The 16,598-nt window shown below is 38.6% G+C and overlaps 1 protein-coding gene across 2 annotated transcripts in view; it reads left to right on the top strand.

Annotated features, from left to right (window-relative positions):
* The window catches only part of dgkb (diacylglycerol kinase, beta), an 82,477-nt gene that overhangs the window by 21,423 nt on the left and 44,456 nt on the right, over window positions 1-16,598 (top strand). The window contains exons 9-16 of one of the 2 annotated variants that reach the window (XM_088998706.1): window positions 914-1,033; window positions 2,057-2,174; window positions 2,890-2,978; window positions 5,265-5,381; window positions 7,237-7,335; window positions 7,862-7,963; window positions 11,750-11,823; window positions 13,530-13,604. In XM_088998706.1, the coding sequence (XP_088854832.1) occupies window positions 914-1,033; window positions 2,057-2,174; window positions 2,890-2,978; window positions 5,265-5,381; window positions 7,237-7,335; window positions 7,862-7,963; window positions 11,750-11,823; window positions 13,530-13,604 (794 nt within the window). The remainder of the gene's footprint in view (window positions 1-913; window positions 1,034-2,056; window positions 2,175-2,889; window positions 2,979-5,264; window positions 5,382-7,236; window positions 7,336-7,861; window positions 7,964-11,749; window positions 11,824-13,529; window positions 13,605-16,598) is intronic. The other variant, XM_088998708.1, reaches the window with a different exon arrangement.

Raw genomic sequence — 16,598 nt, 5'->3', positions numbered from 1 at the left:
TACATGATATATTTTACATTTTATTTTATCATTTTATTATTTTCATTGTAAAATGCTCAGGTGTTCCAACACTATTAAAAAAAATCAAATGTATTTATTTCATTTTTTAAAAATATATTTAAATATAACATAATGATATATTATATAATTATTATAATAGTATGTCATAATTCAGTTTATATATTCAGTTATATTCAATTAATACATTATGTAGGAAATTGGATTTGCCTTTATTAGTCTCGCAGTGGAGAAATGTACATTATAATAAATGATATATAAATGATAGATTATATATTTCTGTTCATTTCCCCCCACTCACATATTTTATATTATATATGGATAAGAAAAAAATATATAAGTAAATAAATAGAAAAACAAAATAAAAAATGTGATAGTAAGAGAGGTTCGTGAAAACTTGAGAATATGGTAAAATTATGTAAATGACACATGAATGGTCATTTCTTGATACCTAGAAATTAAATATTAATGTTAAACATATGTAATTTATGTATTTATTTGTTTGTTTATTTATTTATTACTTTAAGATGGTGCCGCAAGTGTGGCTGCTTTTACAACAGGTCCTGTATTTTCTTTTTCTACTTCTTCCTTTCCTTTTATCACTTTTCTGCTGTGAAATGTCTCCACTGCGAGACTAATAAAGGCTAATCCAATCCAATCTAATAAAATGTTATTCTTATTAAGTAAAAATCAATTGTGTTCCGTTCTACTTTTGGACATCATCATCAAGTCGGGTGAGTATGGCCAAAGGTTTTGAGGCTTACAAGAAGATGGAGAAAAAAAGTTGGAGAATACAATTTCAAATATGGCTTCACTTACATAAGACTTAATGAAGTGAACATCCTAAGTTATTGCCCCTTTTTCTCAATTTTCACATCAATATTTGTTTTCATAGATCCTTCAAGAAATGATGCAGGAGATCGACTTTGACCGAGATGGCACCGTGTCTCTGGAAGAGTGGATCCAAGGAGGGATGACCACCATCCCACTTCTGGTCCTGTTGGGTCTGGAGACCGTGAGTACATCAAGGCGTCTGTTTCTGTGAATGCTCACAAAGGCATATTCAGAAGAAATTTGCATTTAGAAACTGATATTGTATTGTGGGATGATGTCATTTAATGAGCATCAGTGGAGTTCATTGAGTGGACGCTAGATGGGGGCATTTGACTAGATTCTGTGGAATTTTTTTCTTTCCTACTTTTTAATGGCACCTATGCTGACAAAATCATGAGAATTAGAGACAACCTCGAGTTTATGTCAGCAATTTACAATTGCTGCATTAAAAACAAATTACATTTATTTGTGCCTTGTTTTATTAAAAAATGTACCAGAAACCAAACCGGTTTCAATTGAAATCTGGTTAAAATTGAACAGTTGACAATATACCTCACATCAATATTAGACCAACACTTATTTTGTTGTTATCATGAATCGGATGTTGTCCAGTGAGTGGATAATGTGGAAGACATTATCAAATCGTTTGAAAACGATAATGAAAACAAAGGGATTTGGTTGCTGGTATTAAAATAAATACATCAATCAATAAATATACATTCACATTCAACATCTGTCAACAGACGCTTTAATCAAAAAGTAGAATTTTGCACATTGGTTGAAAATTGCCTGGTCTCCCCCTTCCCCTCCAAAAAAATGTTCGATATGTATAGTTATATTTTAATGTCACTATAGTCTTAAACTGTCCAGTGAGTCCACCCGATGTACATTTTAGACTCTCTTCTTGATCCTGTGATACAGAATAAATCGTAAAAAAAATAACAAGTGCAGTGACGATGTTTACCTACGGTATGATTTTCTGCAATGCTGAACTTAATTGCATGATGGAAGCAGTAAGACTAAAATAAACTCAATACTGATCAGATCAGTGACTCGGTAACTACTTCAACACAGCTAATGGTGTGTGTGCGTGTGCTTGTGCTTGTGCGTGCGTCTACGTGTGCGTGTGTGTGTGTGTGTGTGTGTGTGTGTGTGTGTGTGTGTGTGTGTGTGTGTGTGCGTGCGTGTCTATGTGCGTGTATAGAATGTGAAAGATGACGGTCAGCATGTGTGGCGTCTAAAGCATTTCAACAAGCCAGCCTACTGCAACCTTTGTCTCAATATGCTTATCGGCCTCGGCAAGCAAGGACTCTGCTGCTCATGTGAGTGGAGCTGCACTACAAAAAAAAAAAAACACACACACGCACACACACACACACACACACACACACACACACACACACACACACACACACACACGCACACACGCACACACACACACACACACACACACACACACACACACACACACACACACACACACACACACACACACACACACACACACACACGAAACTTGCTGAACTACCATTAATAGATAATGTTTTTCTCTGGGCTAAGAAAACTATTCACCTTTCATGCGATGAAGCCACATTTTCAATCCACGTTATTTATTATTATTATTATTATTATTATTATTATTATTATTATTATTATTATTATTATTATTATTATTATTATTGTTGTTGTTATTGTTATTTTGAATGACCTGATTTCTTTATTTTACTTCCTGGTGGCGACCACCTCATTTCCAAACATACACAATGAGCGTGTGCTATGTAAAACTGCCTTTTTTGTATACACACCTGCAATGGGGCACCACAAACAACCAAAGTGATGGAAATACTTATTTTTAGAGTACAAATATGAATACCTTTAATCATTTCACGTACAAATAATGATAACCTAAACCTAAACGCAATTTCAGGTTGACACCGGCTTTGTTTGTGCATTCACCAGCATGCTGCGCACCCCGCGAAGCAAAAATGAAAAATAGTTTTTCCTCAATGGTGTTTGTGCTGTGGTTTCTTTCTTCAGTCTGCAAGTACACGGTCCATGAGCGCTGCGTGTCGCGCGCGCCACCCTCCTGCATCAAAACCTACGTCAAGTCCAAGAAAAACACAGAGGTGCGTCCAATTGGAGTGTGACGCACTCGTCGGTGCGCTCGGGTTCGACGAGGGGTGCCGGTGCTCTCTTATTGCCTGCTTAGCATTGCTAAAGAGCAGCAACAAGCTACTCATCTACAGATTTGTTTGCTTTTTATGTTCCTGGTCTCTTTTTTCCTGTTGTTGGAAAATAATGAGGCGTAACTATGATTTTCATTCAGATTTATTTTTGTTTTTGGGAAAATAATAATAATAATAATAATAATAATAATAATAATAATGATAATGAATGATGATAATAATACATGTAATTTCTAAGCGCCTTTCAAAACTCTCAAGGTCACTTTACAGTCACAGGATCAGTTTTTCCGCGGGTGAGCAGCGGCAGCCACATGCGCCAGCATTCACTCAACCCAGAAGTAACTCAAATAGATAGAAATCTGGCTAATAGATAGCTAACAGCTAGCTATAACTAATAGATAGCCAGCTAACCACCTAGATAGCAAATAGAGTTAGCCAGACAGCAAGCTGGATAGCAAATAGATAGCTCGGTAGCTGTTTACATTTCAAGTCCATTGTTTTTTTGGGGAATATTTTTAAGCAGTAGCTGGTAGGTTAGAATAATGGTCTACTATTTGAAATTTTTTATTTCAATTGCGCTTTAATATGCAATTAAATTTCAAGGTACTGCTGCGATGTCATTTAACGCTAGCAATAAAGTAATCTATATTAGACAAAAAAAGCCACAAATCTGATTTATTATAGCTCAATGATTTGGGTCGTGGCTGCTTGAGGACCAGCGGTTAGCACGTCAAACTCACAGTGCAGAGGTCGTGAGTCAAGACCCGGTCCGGCATCCCTGTGTCTTCATGTTCTCCCCGTGCCTGTGTGGGTTTTCTTCGGGATTTCTGATTTCCTTCCACATCCCCAAAACATTCATGGTAGACGGTTTGAACACTCCAAATTGTCCTGAGGTGTGAGTGTGAGCATGGATGGTTGTTTGTCTTTGTATGACCTGCGATTGACCGGTTCAGGGTGTCCCTCGACCACTGCCCAAAGACAGCTAGAATCAGCAGAAGATACATGGATGGATGGATTTGGGTCATCACAAAGTTCTACCAAAGTGTGATGTATCCCGGGACATACTGAGACCAAAATTATGCCATGGGAATATATGTCAACAGGACGTTAGCTGTCATATGTGAGACGACATGCAATGAAACCTATTTTTGATGGTGGAGAGGGCATGTGGTGGATGAATATATATATATTGGCATGATTGTAGGTGTGAGGATTTGACTGACCGTGAAATCGACCAAAATCTCCCGAGGTTCTTGATGGTCACCAAGCCCATCATGCACAGGTGTCAAAGTCAAGGCCCAGGGGCCAAATCTGGCCCACCACATCATTTTATTCGGCCTGCGAAAGCAAATCAAGCATGTCAAGTGCCATGATGCTTGCTAAAGACAGAACCAAATTTTCAAATTTTCCCATGTAAACCACAATAACACGTATTATTATTTTTTCCTTCAATTTTGAAAACTAGTCATTCATTTATTTGTTGTGCGATATGTGGAGGCGATGAATTAAATCATTCACTGCCAGATGATGTGCAAAAATGTGTCCACCACAGTGCCAGGGTTTTTGTCATTTTCACTCAAATTGCAGAACTCGTAGAATATTGAGTTTGGGACTATCTAAACATTCAATGCAGCATAGGAAATCTTAGACTCTTTTCTTTCAAAAGAAAATAGTTAATTCCTAAGTGATATGAGTCTGGAGTAATATGAGGTGAAATGGGGAGCGGCTGTTGAAAATACAATACAATACATACATATTGATTTATATAGCACTTTAACAACAACAACAAGGCGCTAACATGGACAAAAGGCAAATGATGCCCCCTAGTGGAAGGGGGAAAATTGACAGGGGTCTGACCAGCGCTTCATAGGCACCCCCCGGAAGAAAATCTAAAACCCAAACAAATTCGGGAATGGTGATCCACCTCATGCTTTTCAATTCCCGAATAAATTTGGGAATGGCAGTGAATGAGTTAAGAGAAATTTGGTTGTTGGCTGTGCAAAAAGCAAATGGGAGGGAAAAACATTGCTAGAGGTCTGACCAGTGCTTTATCACCACCCCCACAAGAAAAAAACAAACCAGAACATAGATGGGAATGGCGCTAAATTGGGTAATGGAAGTGAATGAGTTCAGTATTGGTACTTTTGCTTAATTTGCAGGTGTAAGTAATTTTAGCTATCTGTCCTTTTCTTTTCTTTTTTTGTCACTTTGTCACTAACTCTGCAGGTTATGCATCACTTCTGGGTGGAAGGGAACTGCCCCACCAAGTGTGACAAGTGCCATAAAACCATTAAGTGTTACCAAGGCTTAACTGGGCTTCATTGCGTGTGGTGTCAAATCACGGTGAGGGCACACCGTCAAGGGGCCAGCAACCTTGTACTTGTTGTTGTTGTTGTTGTTGTTGTTGTCAAGAGTTTGCGATTTTTCTTCTGTTTATTTTGACACACCATGGTAAATTTACACAAACACGACAAGATGACATGTTAAATGGCTGTGTGAGGGTGACAATATGCCAATCAAGGAAAAATAATAATAAATGGAGTCCTATTACATTTGATTATAACTATGAGACTTGAATGCATTTCAGTTCATGCAAGCCAAATGTCACAAGAACAACATAGAAATGTCATTGATTTACTGTATTTTCTGGTATTTCAGGCGCACCCAAAAGCCTTGATAGTTCCATAATCTGTCGAGAGGTGTTGCACCACCATTTATATACAAATATCTGTTCCCTCAAAAAAAAAAAACAATCTCTATTATATGTGAAGTAATATTGAGCCACAACAGGTCTGGCGACTACTGTCAGCAGCCACCAACTCCATTCCCCCCTGTAGAAAAAGTAGTGCATAACCCCAGCCTCTACTGTAGCGCCTTCCAATGTGTTGCACTTTGGAATGTGTTTTTGGAAAACATTCATATATTTCTATATTAAATTTGGAAAACTGTTTTCATTCATTGAACATGTGCTTTATAGTCCAGTGCTCCTTATATATGGAAAAAGTTTGGTAAATACACCATTTATTGGGGGTGTATCTTATACCCCGGTGCACCTTATATACTGGAAAATATATTAGTTTTCAAATTTGAATATATTTATGTATTACATTTGGAAAACATTTTTAATTCATTGAAGGTGCGCCCTATACTCCGGTGAGTCTAATGTATGAAAAAAGTTCAAAAATGCGACATTCATTGGGGGTGTACATAAGAATAAGAATAATACAATTCATTTATAAGCGGCTTAAACTCTCAAGGTCACTTTACAGTATACTCAGGTATGCCTTATACACTGGAAACTATTAGTAGTAGTATTAGTATTTTTCCCACCAATGATGTTTCCATATAATATGTCGATTTTTGCTCTCCTATTCAATTTCAACTTTTTAACTAATTCAATGCCAGATACATAGATGTATGTCCACTCTAGTGCCAGGGTTTTTGTCATTGTCACTCAAATTCCATGCAGGACCCACAAAATATTGAGGTGTAAGACTATATAAACATTCAATGCAGCGTAAGAAACCTGCTTAGACTCTCTTCTTTCATCAGAAAAAAAGAGTTAATTCCTAAATTGTATGGGTCTCGAGTTATATGAGGTTGAAATGAGGGCGGCTGTCCAAAATACAATGGAATACATACAGTACATATTGGTTTATATAGCGCCTTAACAACAGCTGAAGCTGGAACAAACCATTAATTTGAAAAAAGGGAAATTCTGTCCCTTGTGGAATGGAAAAAAACGTTGCCAGAGGTCATGGCCAGCGGTTTATCAGCACCCAAACAAGAAAAAACAAACCCCGAACAAAGTAGGGAATGGCGCTGAACGTCATATATCCGAATAAATTCATGAATGTCAGTGAATGAGTTAATGATCATTTTCACTTTCTTTAATGGCTTAGAGAAAGGTATGGTTCATTTGTCTCTTTTATGAAACAGGCGGAGTCCATTTTGACTTCATTATAAACTAACAAACAACTGCTACTTCCACATACAAAGTTTCCTCTTGTGAAAAATTCAAGGGAAGAATCCAAATTTAAGTAGTGGCCAAAAGTTCCTTCACTGTCATTTGTATTAACACTTATTGCATTTTGAAATTAAAAATGAATTGGCAATCCTTGTTGGTTTATTTTTAATTTTTAAGTATGGGGCACTACAGCTATTAAAAATAATAATAATTTGTTTTGACGTCTTGCAGCTCCACAACAAGTGTGCCTCTCACGTGAAGCCCGAGTGTGACTGTGGACCTCTCAGGGATCACATCCTGCCTCCCAACTCCATCTGCCCCATCGTCCTGGTGAGACCCTTTTTGTCACCCCCGCTTTTTTGGGGGGGCGAGGGGAGCTGACACCTTAATGGTTACATCTGCGCACTTAAAGATAAAGAAAAAGCGTGTTTTGAGTCCTTGTAGTGCTTCATCATTACAGGTAGTTTCTACTCAATTGGTTACATCAACCACAATAATAACCGGTGCCAAATTAATATCAAATCCAAATTGAGTTTTTATTCAGGACTGAACAAATTGAATCTTTCAATGACTTGTTTTTGAACATAAGCAGGAGCGATACTTGCAAACAGAGCATGCCACAATCAAAATCAGAATCAGAAAGCCTTTAATAGTCCCACAATGGGGAAATTTCACAAGCATATATTGTTTATTCCTTAGGGGGAAAAAAAGCAGATTCAAAAGTTGATTCACAGAACACATTTAACTCTGAAGTAGAAGTACTACTGCAGAACATAGCGTTCTACATTGTTCAGTATCTGAGTTGTCCTGATTGTAGACATCTATAATACAGATGCGTGGCATTGTTTGTTTGCAGGAAAGGCAGTCGACGCTGAGGAAGGACTCGCGGTGTAGCCAGTCGAGCCGCGGAAAAGTGCAGCGAGCTAACTCGTTTACAGTGGACGGTCAAGGCCTGCAGGTGATGTATATGCACTGATGGGCCCGTGTCATAGTTTAGGGGTATTATGATATAGCACAAATTTTGTGCTTTTTTGTTTGTTTGTGTAGGCACGCAAATCTATGTTTGTTTGTTTTTTGGGGGGAGGGCGTTGTTGTTGGATGCTAAGTCAAAATTTTCATTGTCTGGCGAGGGTGTGCATCTAAAATCGTTTAACAGGTAATGAATTAAAATGACGCTGTAACATTAAAATAAATGTCTTAGAATAAATAGAAACAATATTTGGATTTATCTGTTTGCTTTTTTAGGAAGAAGCAGTATCACGGGTTGTCTTCTTTTTACAAAAAAAAGTGAAAACTATGCGCAATAATATTTATAGAACACTTTTTATAAAATTGACTAAACAACATTACATAAAAAAATCATTAGCGCAACAGTAACCTATCCAACGTTGTATATATAATATATTAATATTAATATATTATTAATATATTAATTATATATATATATATATATATATATATATATATATATATATATATATATATATATATATATATATATATATATATTAATATGAACATATATTAATATTAATATGTTTTTTAATATTGTGATTTTAATATTTTTGAATTTCTGTGAAAGCATGTTTTTGAATTTGTGTTGAAAATTTAGGAGTACTTTATTCCAGTGTCTGTATGTTTGACTTGGTACGAAGCAATTTTTAAAATCAAAGCATGATTATGTGTGAACATTTCAATTTAAGTATATTCGAGTGTCGACTTGTGCAAAGCAATTTTTATGAATGAAACAATCGCCAGAGTCTTGGTTGTGATCAGAGGATGGGACTATAATTGTTAATCCCGACAAAATGTTCAATCCCCTCATTGCATAATAACATGATTGCCCCTGCATTTGATTATTATTATGAAACATACTCACAAATTGACATTGTAACACGTTTTCAAGTGAGCGAGTAGTGAAATACAAATCCTCATTGTTGGTCATGTTGCTCGCACTATTAATACACTGACGTGTTGTGAATGGAAGCACATCAAAAGCACTGGCTCCAAATACTGTATATAACTATGGCCTCAAACTCAAAACAAAATGAACACCATTTGTTGCATTTTAAAGCGCACACTAGGACCTACGAGTGGTTTCCTATTCCCGTCTTGCCCTGTCGACGATCCTCTCTTGTGATATCTGTCAGCCATTACGGCGTCCGTGGCGACTGCTCGTCTGATGAATCGCATCCCGGTCCACATCCGTCTATGCCCCCTCGCTGGCTAACCAGCGTAATAATCAAGATTATTATTTATAATTACAGGAAGTAATGGATCACTCTGAGGCTGGACGGGGAGCTCGTTAATTCCCCCCTCGGCCTGCTGGCATAGCAGACAAGGGAGAGTTAAGCGCTTCATCTGTGTCAAGAAGTGTGGGGGGGTGGCGGTGGGGAGGTTGTGTGAGGGGTAAGCGACGTCTGACGGCGGCAAAGGCCCCGTTCAAACAAGGGCCGGCGGATTAGAGCTTGTTTGGGTTGGCGCTTTGAGAGCTTTGGCCCGCGGCACTCTCTGAGACTGGGGAGTGATTCCCCGCCTCAACCCGCCCCCACCATGTCACAGTGGACCAAGTGGCTGCCAATTAACACGTGCTGACTAATGAGTATTCAGACTGCAGTCAAATGGAGCCAGTCGCGGGCGTTCGGGACAGAGAACCAACACAAAAATTAGCAATTAGCTCAATACACACTCCAAAACCATTTTTTTCTTTTAGGGAATTTTTAATATGAGTTACAAACGCACCCTAACTTATGAATGAGATACATTCCGAACGGTTGTTCGTCAGGTGAATTTGTTCGGAAGTTGCTTCAGTGCTATAGTTTGTATAAATGTATGTTTAAGGCTTATATACTGAAAGTAAGTTTAAAGTTTATATAAATACATGTAAGGCTTGTCGAAGTAACCTTTATTAGTTTGTACTGAAAACTAAACATTTAATAAAATAAGATATGTACATGTACAACTGGAGAAACTACTACATATGTTACTACAAAAATGTTTGTATGTACCGTTGTGCGTAACTTGAATGTTCGTAAGTATATATATATATATATATATAAGATATTGTGTTTTAAAAATATGGTGAGACCTCATGTTAAACTTAATTTACCATACTTGCCCGAATATAAGACAGTGTTTTTTTACATTGGATTAAGACTGAAAAAGTGGGGGTCGTTTTATGACCTTGAGAGTTTTGAAAGGTGCTTAGAAATGAAATGTATTATTATTATTATTATTATTATTATTATTATTATTATTATTATTATTATTATTATTATTATTGTAGATGGTGCCAGATATCATTGGTGCAAATTCTGAACTTGACTCCCCAGGCCAAAGTGAACCCATCAGGAAGAATAAAAATAAAAGTGGCGGTAGCACAAAGAATAATAAAAAATAGCGGTAAGAAAAAAAGAAAATAATAGTAGAGATAACAGAAAATTGAGAAGTGTGGCGACAATTTGGAGAGAAATTGTTTAATTTTTTGATTCCATTGGATTGGATTTGCCTTTAATAGTCTCGCAATGGAGAAATTTACATTTCCCATCCATCCATCCATCCATCCATCCATCCATCCATCCATCCATCCATCCATCCATCCATTTTCCGTACCGCTTATTCCTCATTAGGGTGGCGAGGGGTGCTGGAGCTTATCTCAGCTGTCTTCGGGCACGAGGCGGGGGACACCCTGAATTGGTTGCCAGCCAATCGCAGGGCACACAAAGACGTACAACAGTCACTCACACACTCACACCTAGGGATAATTTGGAGTGGTCAATCTGCCTGAAATTTACATTTCAGTATATAATTTATGGAAGGGACAGGAAAGGAAGGGAAGAAGTAGAAAAACAAGTAGAAGAACAAAAAACGCAAAATAAGAAATAATATGACAACACAAAGACACAGTCATTTAATCCTAAACACTTTCTGCACCCTCTTTGTTGTATGACGCGGTTCTAGATGGAAGACGAGATGATCTATGCGTCCTTTTCACCAGTGGACCAGCGACGGCATGGTGCATTGTGCACGTCTGCTGCAAGCTAAATGTTGAAAGCAAACACGAACCTGTAGCATCAATTGACGAAAGAGATTGTCTCCCATCTCCTGTCCCATGTAAATCCGCTTCAATTCCAAGCCGCGACACTTCCACATATGCATCGGTGCTCTGTGACCTGTTTTCTGTAATTATTTTCAGTATAAAACAAATGATTTGATGTTTAAAAAGTTATTTTTTCTAACTTGAGTCTTGACAAAGAGGGCGTTGTCTTATAATCAGGGCCATCAATACGATGGCCATCAATACGATGTGCAATATTCCCTCTGCGATTCGCTGATATATGGCAATGGGAAACATCTAGGAACTAAAAGTGTCAGAACTGAATGGTCCTGGGAAAAAAATATCATCCTTCTTCTCAACATGTTTTTTTATTTCACCAATGGTCATCTCAGATAGACTGAAATTGTCAGCTGACATTTCAACAAAGATATCGTGATTTTGCATCATGCCAATTCCTACATATGTACATCCGATTTTCCTTTGCATGATATGATGATGAAATGATTGTTGAAATGAAGTCAACAATCCCAAGGCCTTGTGAGATCCGCATAGCTTTCAGTGTGTGCGATGTAAACTATGCCGCACGCACGTGCTCAAACTCTTTGAAGGGGATGCATCTTGAAAGCGATTTCCAGCATCCTGCACTCTCCTAAAGACCGACACTTTGTTTTGACATTTCCCGCTCAGATCACAACCATAGAGGAAACCCATCCGTTGTTGGTGTTTGTCAATCCGAAGAGCGGTGGCAAACAGGGAGAAAGGTGAGTACACACCGTTTTGTTACAAAAAAAAAACGTCTTTGCCTTTGTATAACCTCTAAAGACCTCAGTTGTTTGTGCCGTCAATCATTTAATATGTCACACTAAATTAACTCATTCACTGTCAGACAAAAATTTATCCACTCGAGTGCCAGGGTTTTGTCATTTTCACTTTAATTCCAGGACCCACAAAATATTGAGTTTTCGGACTATATAAATATCAATACAGCATTAGAAAGCTTAGTCTCTCTTCTTTAATCAGAAAAAAAGAGTTAACTCCTAAATTATATGCGTCTGGAGCTATATGAGCTTGAAATGAGGGCGGCTGTCCAAAATACAATGCAATACATACATATTGATTTATATAGCACTTTGACAACAGCTGAAGCTGCAACAAAGCGCTAACATGGAAAAAAGGGAAATGCTGCCCCTTGCGGAAAAAGAAAAACATTGCCAGAGGCCATGGCCAGCACTTTATCGGCACCCTAAAAAACAAAACCTGAACAAATTTGGAAAAGGCACTCAACATCACACTTTTCAATTTCCGAATAAATTAGTGAATGGCAGTGAATGAGTTAATTTGCTGTAAAATAATGACACAAATTTAAAGACCACCTTCACACTGCATTCTGGGCTCTGATAACAAGCATCGAAAGCAGAGTGCCCCCCCCCCCCCTTTTTTTTTTTGCTAGCGACCCCTTCCTCACCACCGGGGCCCTCTCTATAACTCTGAGCTAATTGGGTTATAACTGAAACATCATCACTCGCTCTCTATTATCCCTTCCATTTGTTTAAATTATGAGATCAAAATATGACTTCAGCCAGTTGACATAATGAAATTGGAATTAAAATGAATTAGTCTTTCTAATGGCTTCTCCTCAAAGGGGATCTCAGGGTATGTCCCGCCCCGCCGCCGGCTAGTCCGTGTCAACGCGTCATACGCAGGGGGAAAGCATCAGTATATTCAGCATTGAATATGTATATACACACACCCACACACACGCACACACACACACACACACACACACACACACACACACGCACACACACACACACACACACACACGAGTTTACAATATTTTTTTTTCTTTCCTTATAAAACTTTCATGTACTCTGTAAGCTTATAAATTCGCTTAAAGTTGTTACACGCTATTTAGCGTGTCATTTTTAAAAGTATTCAATAGAAATCTTTGTTTAACTCATTCACTGCCAGACGTGCAAAAATGTGTCCAATCCAGTGCCAGGGTTTTTGTCATTATCACTTAAATTCCAGGACCCACATAATATTGAGTATTAGGACCACATAAAAATTCAATGCAGCGTAAGAACCTTAGATTTTCTTCTTTCTTTAGAAAAAAAAGACTAAATTCCTAAATGATATGGTTCTGGAGTTATATGAGCTTGAAATGAGGGCAGCTGCACAAAATACAATGCAAAATATAGCTGAAGCTGGAACAAAGCGCTAACATAGGAAAAAAAAGGAAATGCTGCCACCTTCTGAAAGGGAAAAACATTACCAGAGGTCTGGCCAGCGCTTTATTGGCACCCATGCAAGAAACAACAAAATCCCAATGAATTCGGGAATGGCACTCCATGTCATCTTTTCAATTCTTAAATAAATTCAGGACTGGCAGTGAATGAGTTAATTTACAGCACTTCAATACGAATTTAATGTCATGACCTTATTTGGTCACGTGGCACTTTTGCAGGATCTACAGGAAGTTCCAGTACCTCCTAAACCCGAGACAGGTGTACAACCTGGCAAAGAATGGACCCCTGCCCGGGTAAGTACTCAAGTGCTAAATACTCACAGACTTCAGTCACAACCTAAATATGCCCGTCTGTCTTTTTTTATTGGAAACTCAAAAGTGAAAAGCCACGTTTCAATCCCATCTCGGTCTGCTGGAGCTGGTTACTTCAAATACTTGACCCCCAATTCAAGCGGACTGATAACAAAAAGTGAAAATTGCATAGTATTCCATTGTTTAATTCATCGAAACATCATGTACTTTTGTAGGATGACTGAAAAGAAAAGCAATTAATTTACAGCAACAAATAATCCCAACGATTATCCCAATACCATATACGTACAAATAAATTCCATTATAAAAAGGGTCTAAGCAAATCTCAGCCTCAAAGTTTAGCAATGTTTTTTTGTTTGTTTTCAATCATACTTCCAAGGAGGGAAGGTGGTGGTAACCAGCAAGAAAGTAAGAGATAGGGAGGAAAAAAAGCAAAATTAATTATGATGTTCTGTAGTTAATTGATCTCATGAATTTGTGTTTTAATCTCAATGAATGTTGCTGAGAAAACTCATAATCTTGGTTTTTTAATGCAATATATTATTGAGCATTGAGACGGTTCAAAAGATTCACTTTATAAAAAAAGTGGTACTATAATTTATTTTATGGTTATTAAACAGACTTGAACACATGCATTACAAGCCATTTACTTGAAACTAAACCCAAATCCTACCTACAACCTTTAGTTCGACCACCAAGGGGAATACCGCTGTTTTGTTTGTGAAAATCTTCCAATAATTAGAAAATAAAAATAAAACAGAACACTGCGTCGATAAAAAGTGCTTAGGTTAACATATGAAAAACGGTAAGAACACTTGACTGAACACGGAACTTAGTAAAAAAAAAAAAAAACAGGCATCCTGTAAATCATTGCTACAAAAGTTTTGAGAAGATTTTCCCGATTCAGCAGTATAAAATGTTAATCTTTAAAAAAATAATAATTGCAGAATTGAATTTTAACAGCAAAAATGCTGTGTAAGAAACCTTAGACTCTCTTCTTTCATTAGAAAAAATGAGTTAATTCCTAAATTATGTGTCTGGAGTTATGTGATCTTGAAATGAGGGCGGCTGTCCAAAATACATTGCAATTTTACTGTGCTGAGCGGTTGCGCCTTTTCGGCAGCATGAATATGCCAGTAGTGTTTTTGAATGGGAGGAATGTCGGTGCCATTCGACTGGCTTCGCTGGACAGCTCTGGGGCCATTGTGTTTTTTTGCGGCTGTAATGGGCAGCATCTTCACAGCCCCGCTTTGTTCAATGGAAAGGTCGGTGCTGTTGGACAGTCTGTGGCTGGATGGATGCATGGCTTGAGGAGCCCGCAATAAGAAGAAAGCAGCGTCAGCTCAGAGCGCCGATGCGGATGTGGAACTTTCGCGGCTTGGAATTGAAGCAGATTTATATGGGACAGGAAATGTGAGACAATCTCTTTTTGTCAATGGATGCTACAGCGGCGTGTTTGCTTTCAACATTTAGCTTGTAGTCGACGTGCACGTTCCACCATGATGTCCCTGATCCACTGGTGAAAAGATGCTTTGATCCTCTCCTCTTTCATCTAGAACTGCTTTATGTAACAAAGACAGTACAGAAAGTGCTAAAGATGAATGACTCTCTGTGTCTTTGTGTTGTAATATAGTCTTTGTCTTGTCATATTATTTTTTTTTTTGTTCTTTTGACTTCAAGACGGCGCCGCGCGAGTGGTTGCCTTTCCAGCAGCTCATCTATTTTGTTTTTCTACTTTCATTCGTTTTATCACTTTGCTGCTGTGAAATGTAAATTTCTCCACTGCGAGACTAATAAAGGCAAATCCAATCAAATACTGGTATGTATATATAGCGCTTTAACAACAGCTGAAGCTGAAACAAAGCACTAACATGAAAAAAGGAGCAATTCTGATCCCTTGTGGAAAGAAAAAAAAACAGCCAGAGGCCATGGCCAGCGCTTTATCGGCACTCAAACACGAAAAAAAATAAACCCGAACAAATTCGGGAATGGCGCTCTACATCATATTTTCGATTCCTCAATAAATTTGGGAATGGCAGTGAATGAATTAATCGTCAAAGAACATTTCTTCTGAGACACTGACTTCTTTTGCGAGTCAGCCACATTTTACTTCTAAATTCGGAGATGGCGGGAGAGGAAAGCTTTGAGAGGAGAACGCACTTCAAATCTTGTCTGCTTATTATTACCTGTTGACAAATGCCGTGACATTTTGCATTGCTCATGCGTAATAAGCAGCATTGCATGCGTGAGAGGCCTTCGGCGCTTGCACGCGTCTTCCAGATGACGTTTGATCCGGCATACAGATGAGCAGCTAGACGAGTGGCCAATGTGATGTTTCCAGACGGTGGCCGTCTCTGATTAAGGGAATGTTTGATTTCCATGCGGCGGGCTTCCCCCCTTGGCCTTCGGCATCTGGCGTCGGCGCTTCTATCGCGCCTGCCGCGACATTGTTTGGCTTCGATTAGCTAAGCCTCAGCGCCTTTATGAGGTATAAAAGCTGAGCGGCACACGCGCGCAAGCAAAATAGAGGCCGAGTCGTCGTTTTCGTCTTCCGTTACCCACCCAAAATCTGTTCCTGCTCAAATCCCAGAAATTTCCCCGTGACCTCGCGCCGCCGCACCCCGGTTCATATTTTCTCTGCCGCATTAGCCAAGTGGACGCTGCTGGCCGGGCGCACACCCTGCTGCTGTCAATTAGCTCCCCGGCTAATGCAATCAGCGCAAATGAAGTGTTTGCTTCTTGCTCTTTCAATGGACCCAAAGTTGCCTTTCATGTGCGCGGCCGTCTGTTTGCCTCTTTAATGCGGTTTGGCCGTCCCCGTCGGGGTGTAATTGAGCGAGTCATTTAGCCGCCATGCGAGCTCTCATTCAGTTAGGGCTTTGTTATTGTAAAGGAACGGAAGACGTCCAACTGAACATTGGCCGTCGTGATACGATTAGCCCCGCACCAGGCAGCAGATGAGTGATCGCCAATTTT

Source organism: Hippocampus bargibanti, linkage group LG06, assembly GCF_051943395.1.
Source record: "Hippocampus bargibanti isolate YZ-2025 linkage group LG06, ASM5194339v1, whole genome shotgun sequence".
Lineage (NCBI taxonomy): Eukaryota > Metazoa > Chordata > Actinopteri > Syngnathiformes > Syngnathidae > Hippocampus > Hippocampus bargibanti.
This window is presented reverse-complemented; position numbering and strand designations above follow the sequence as displayed.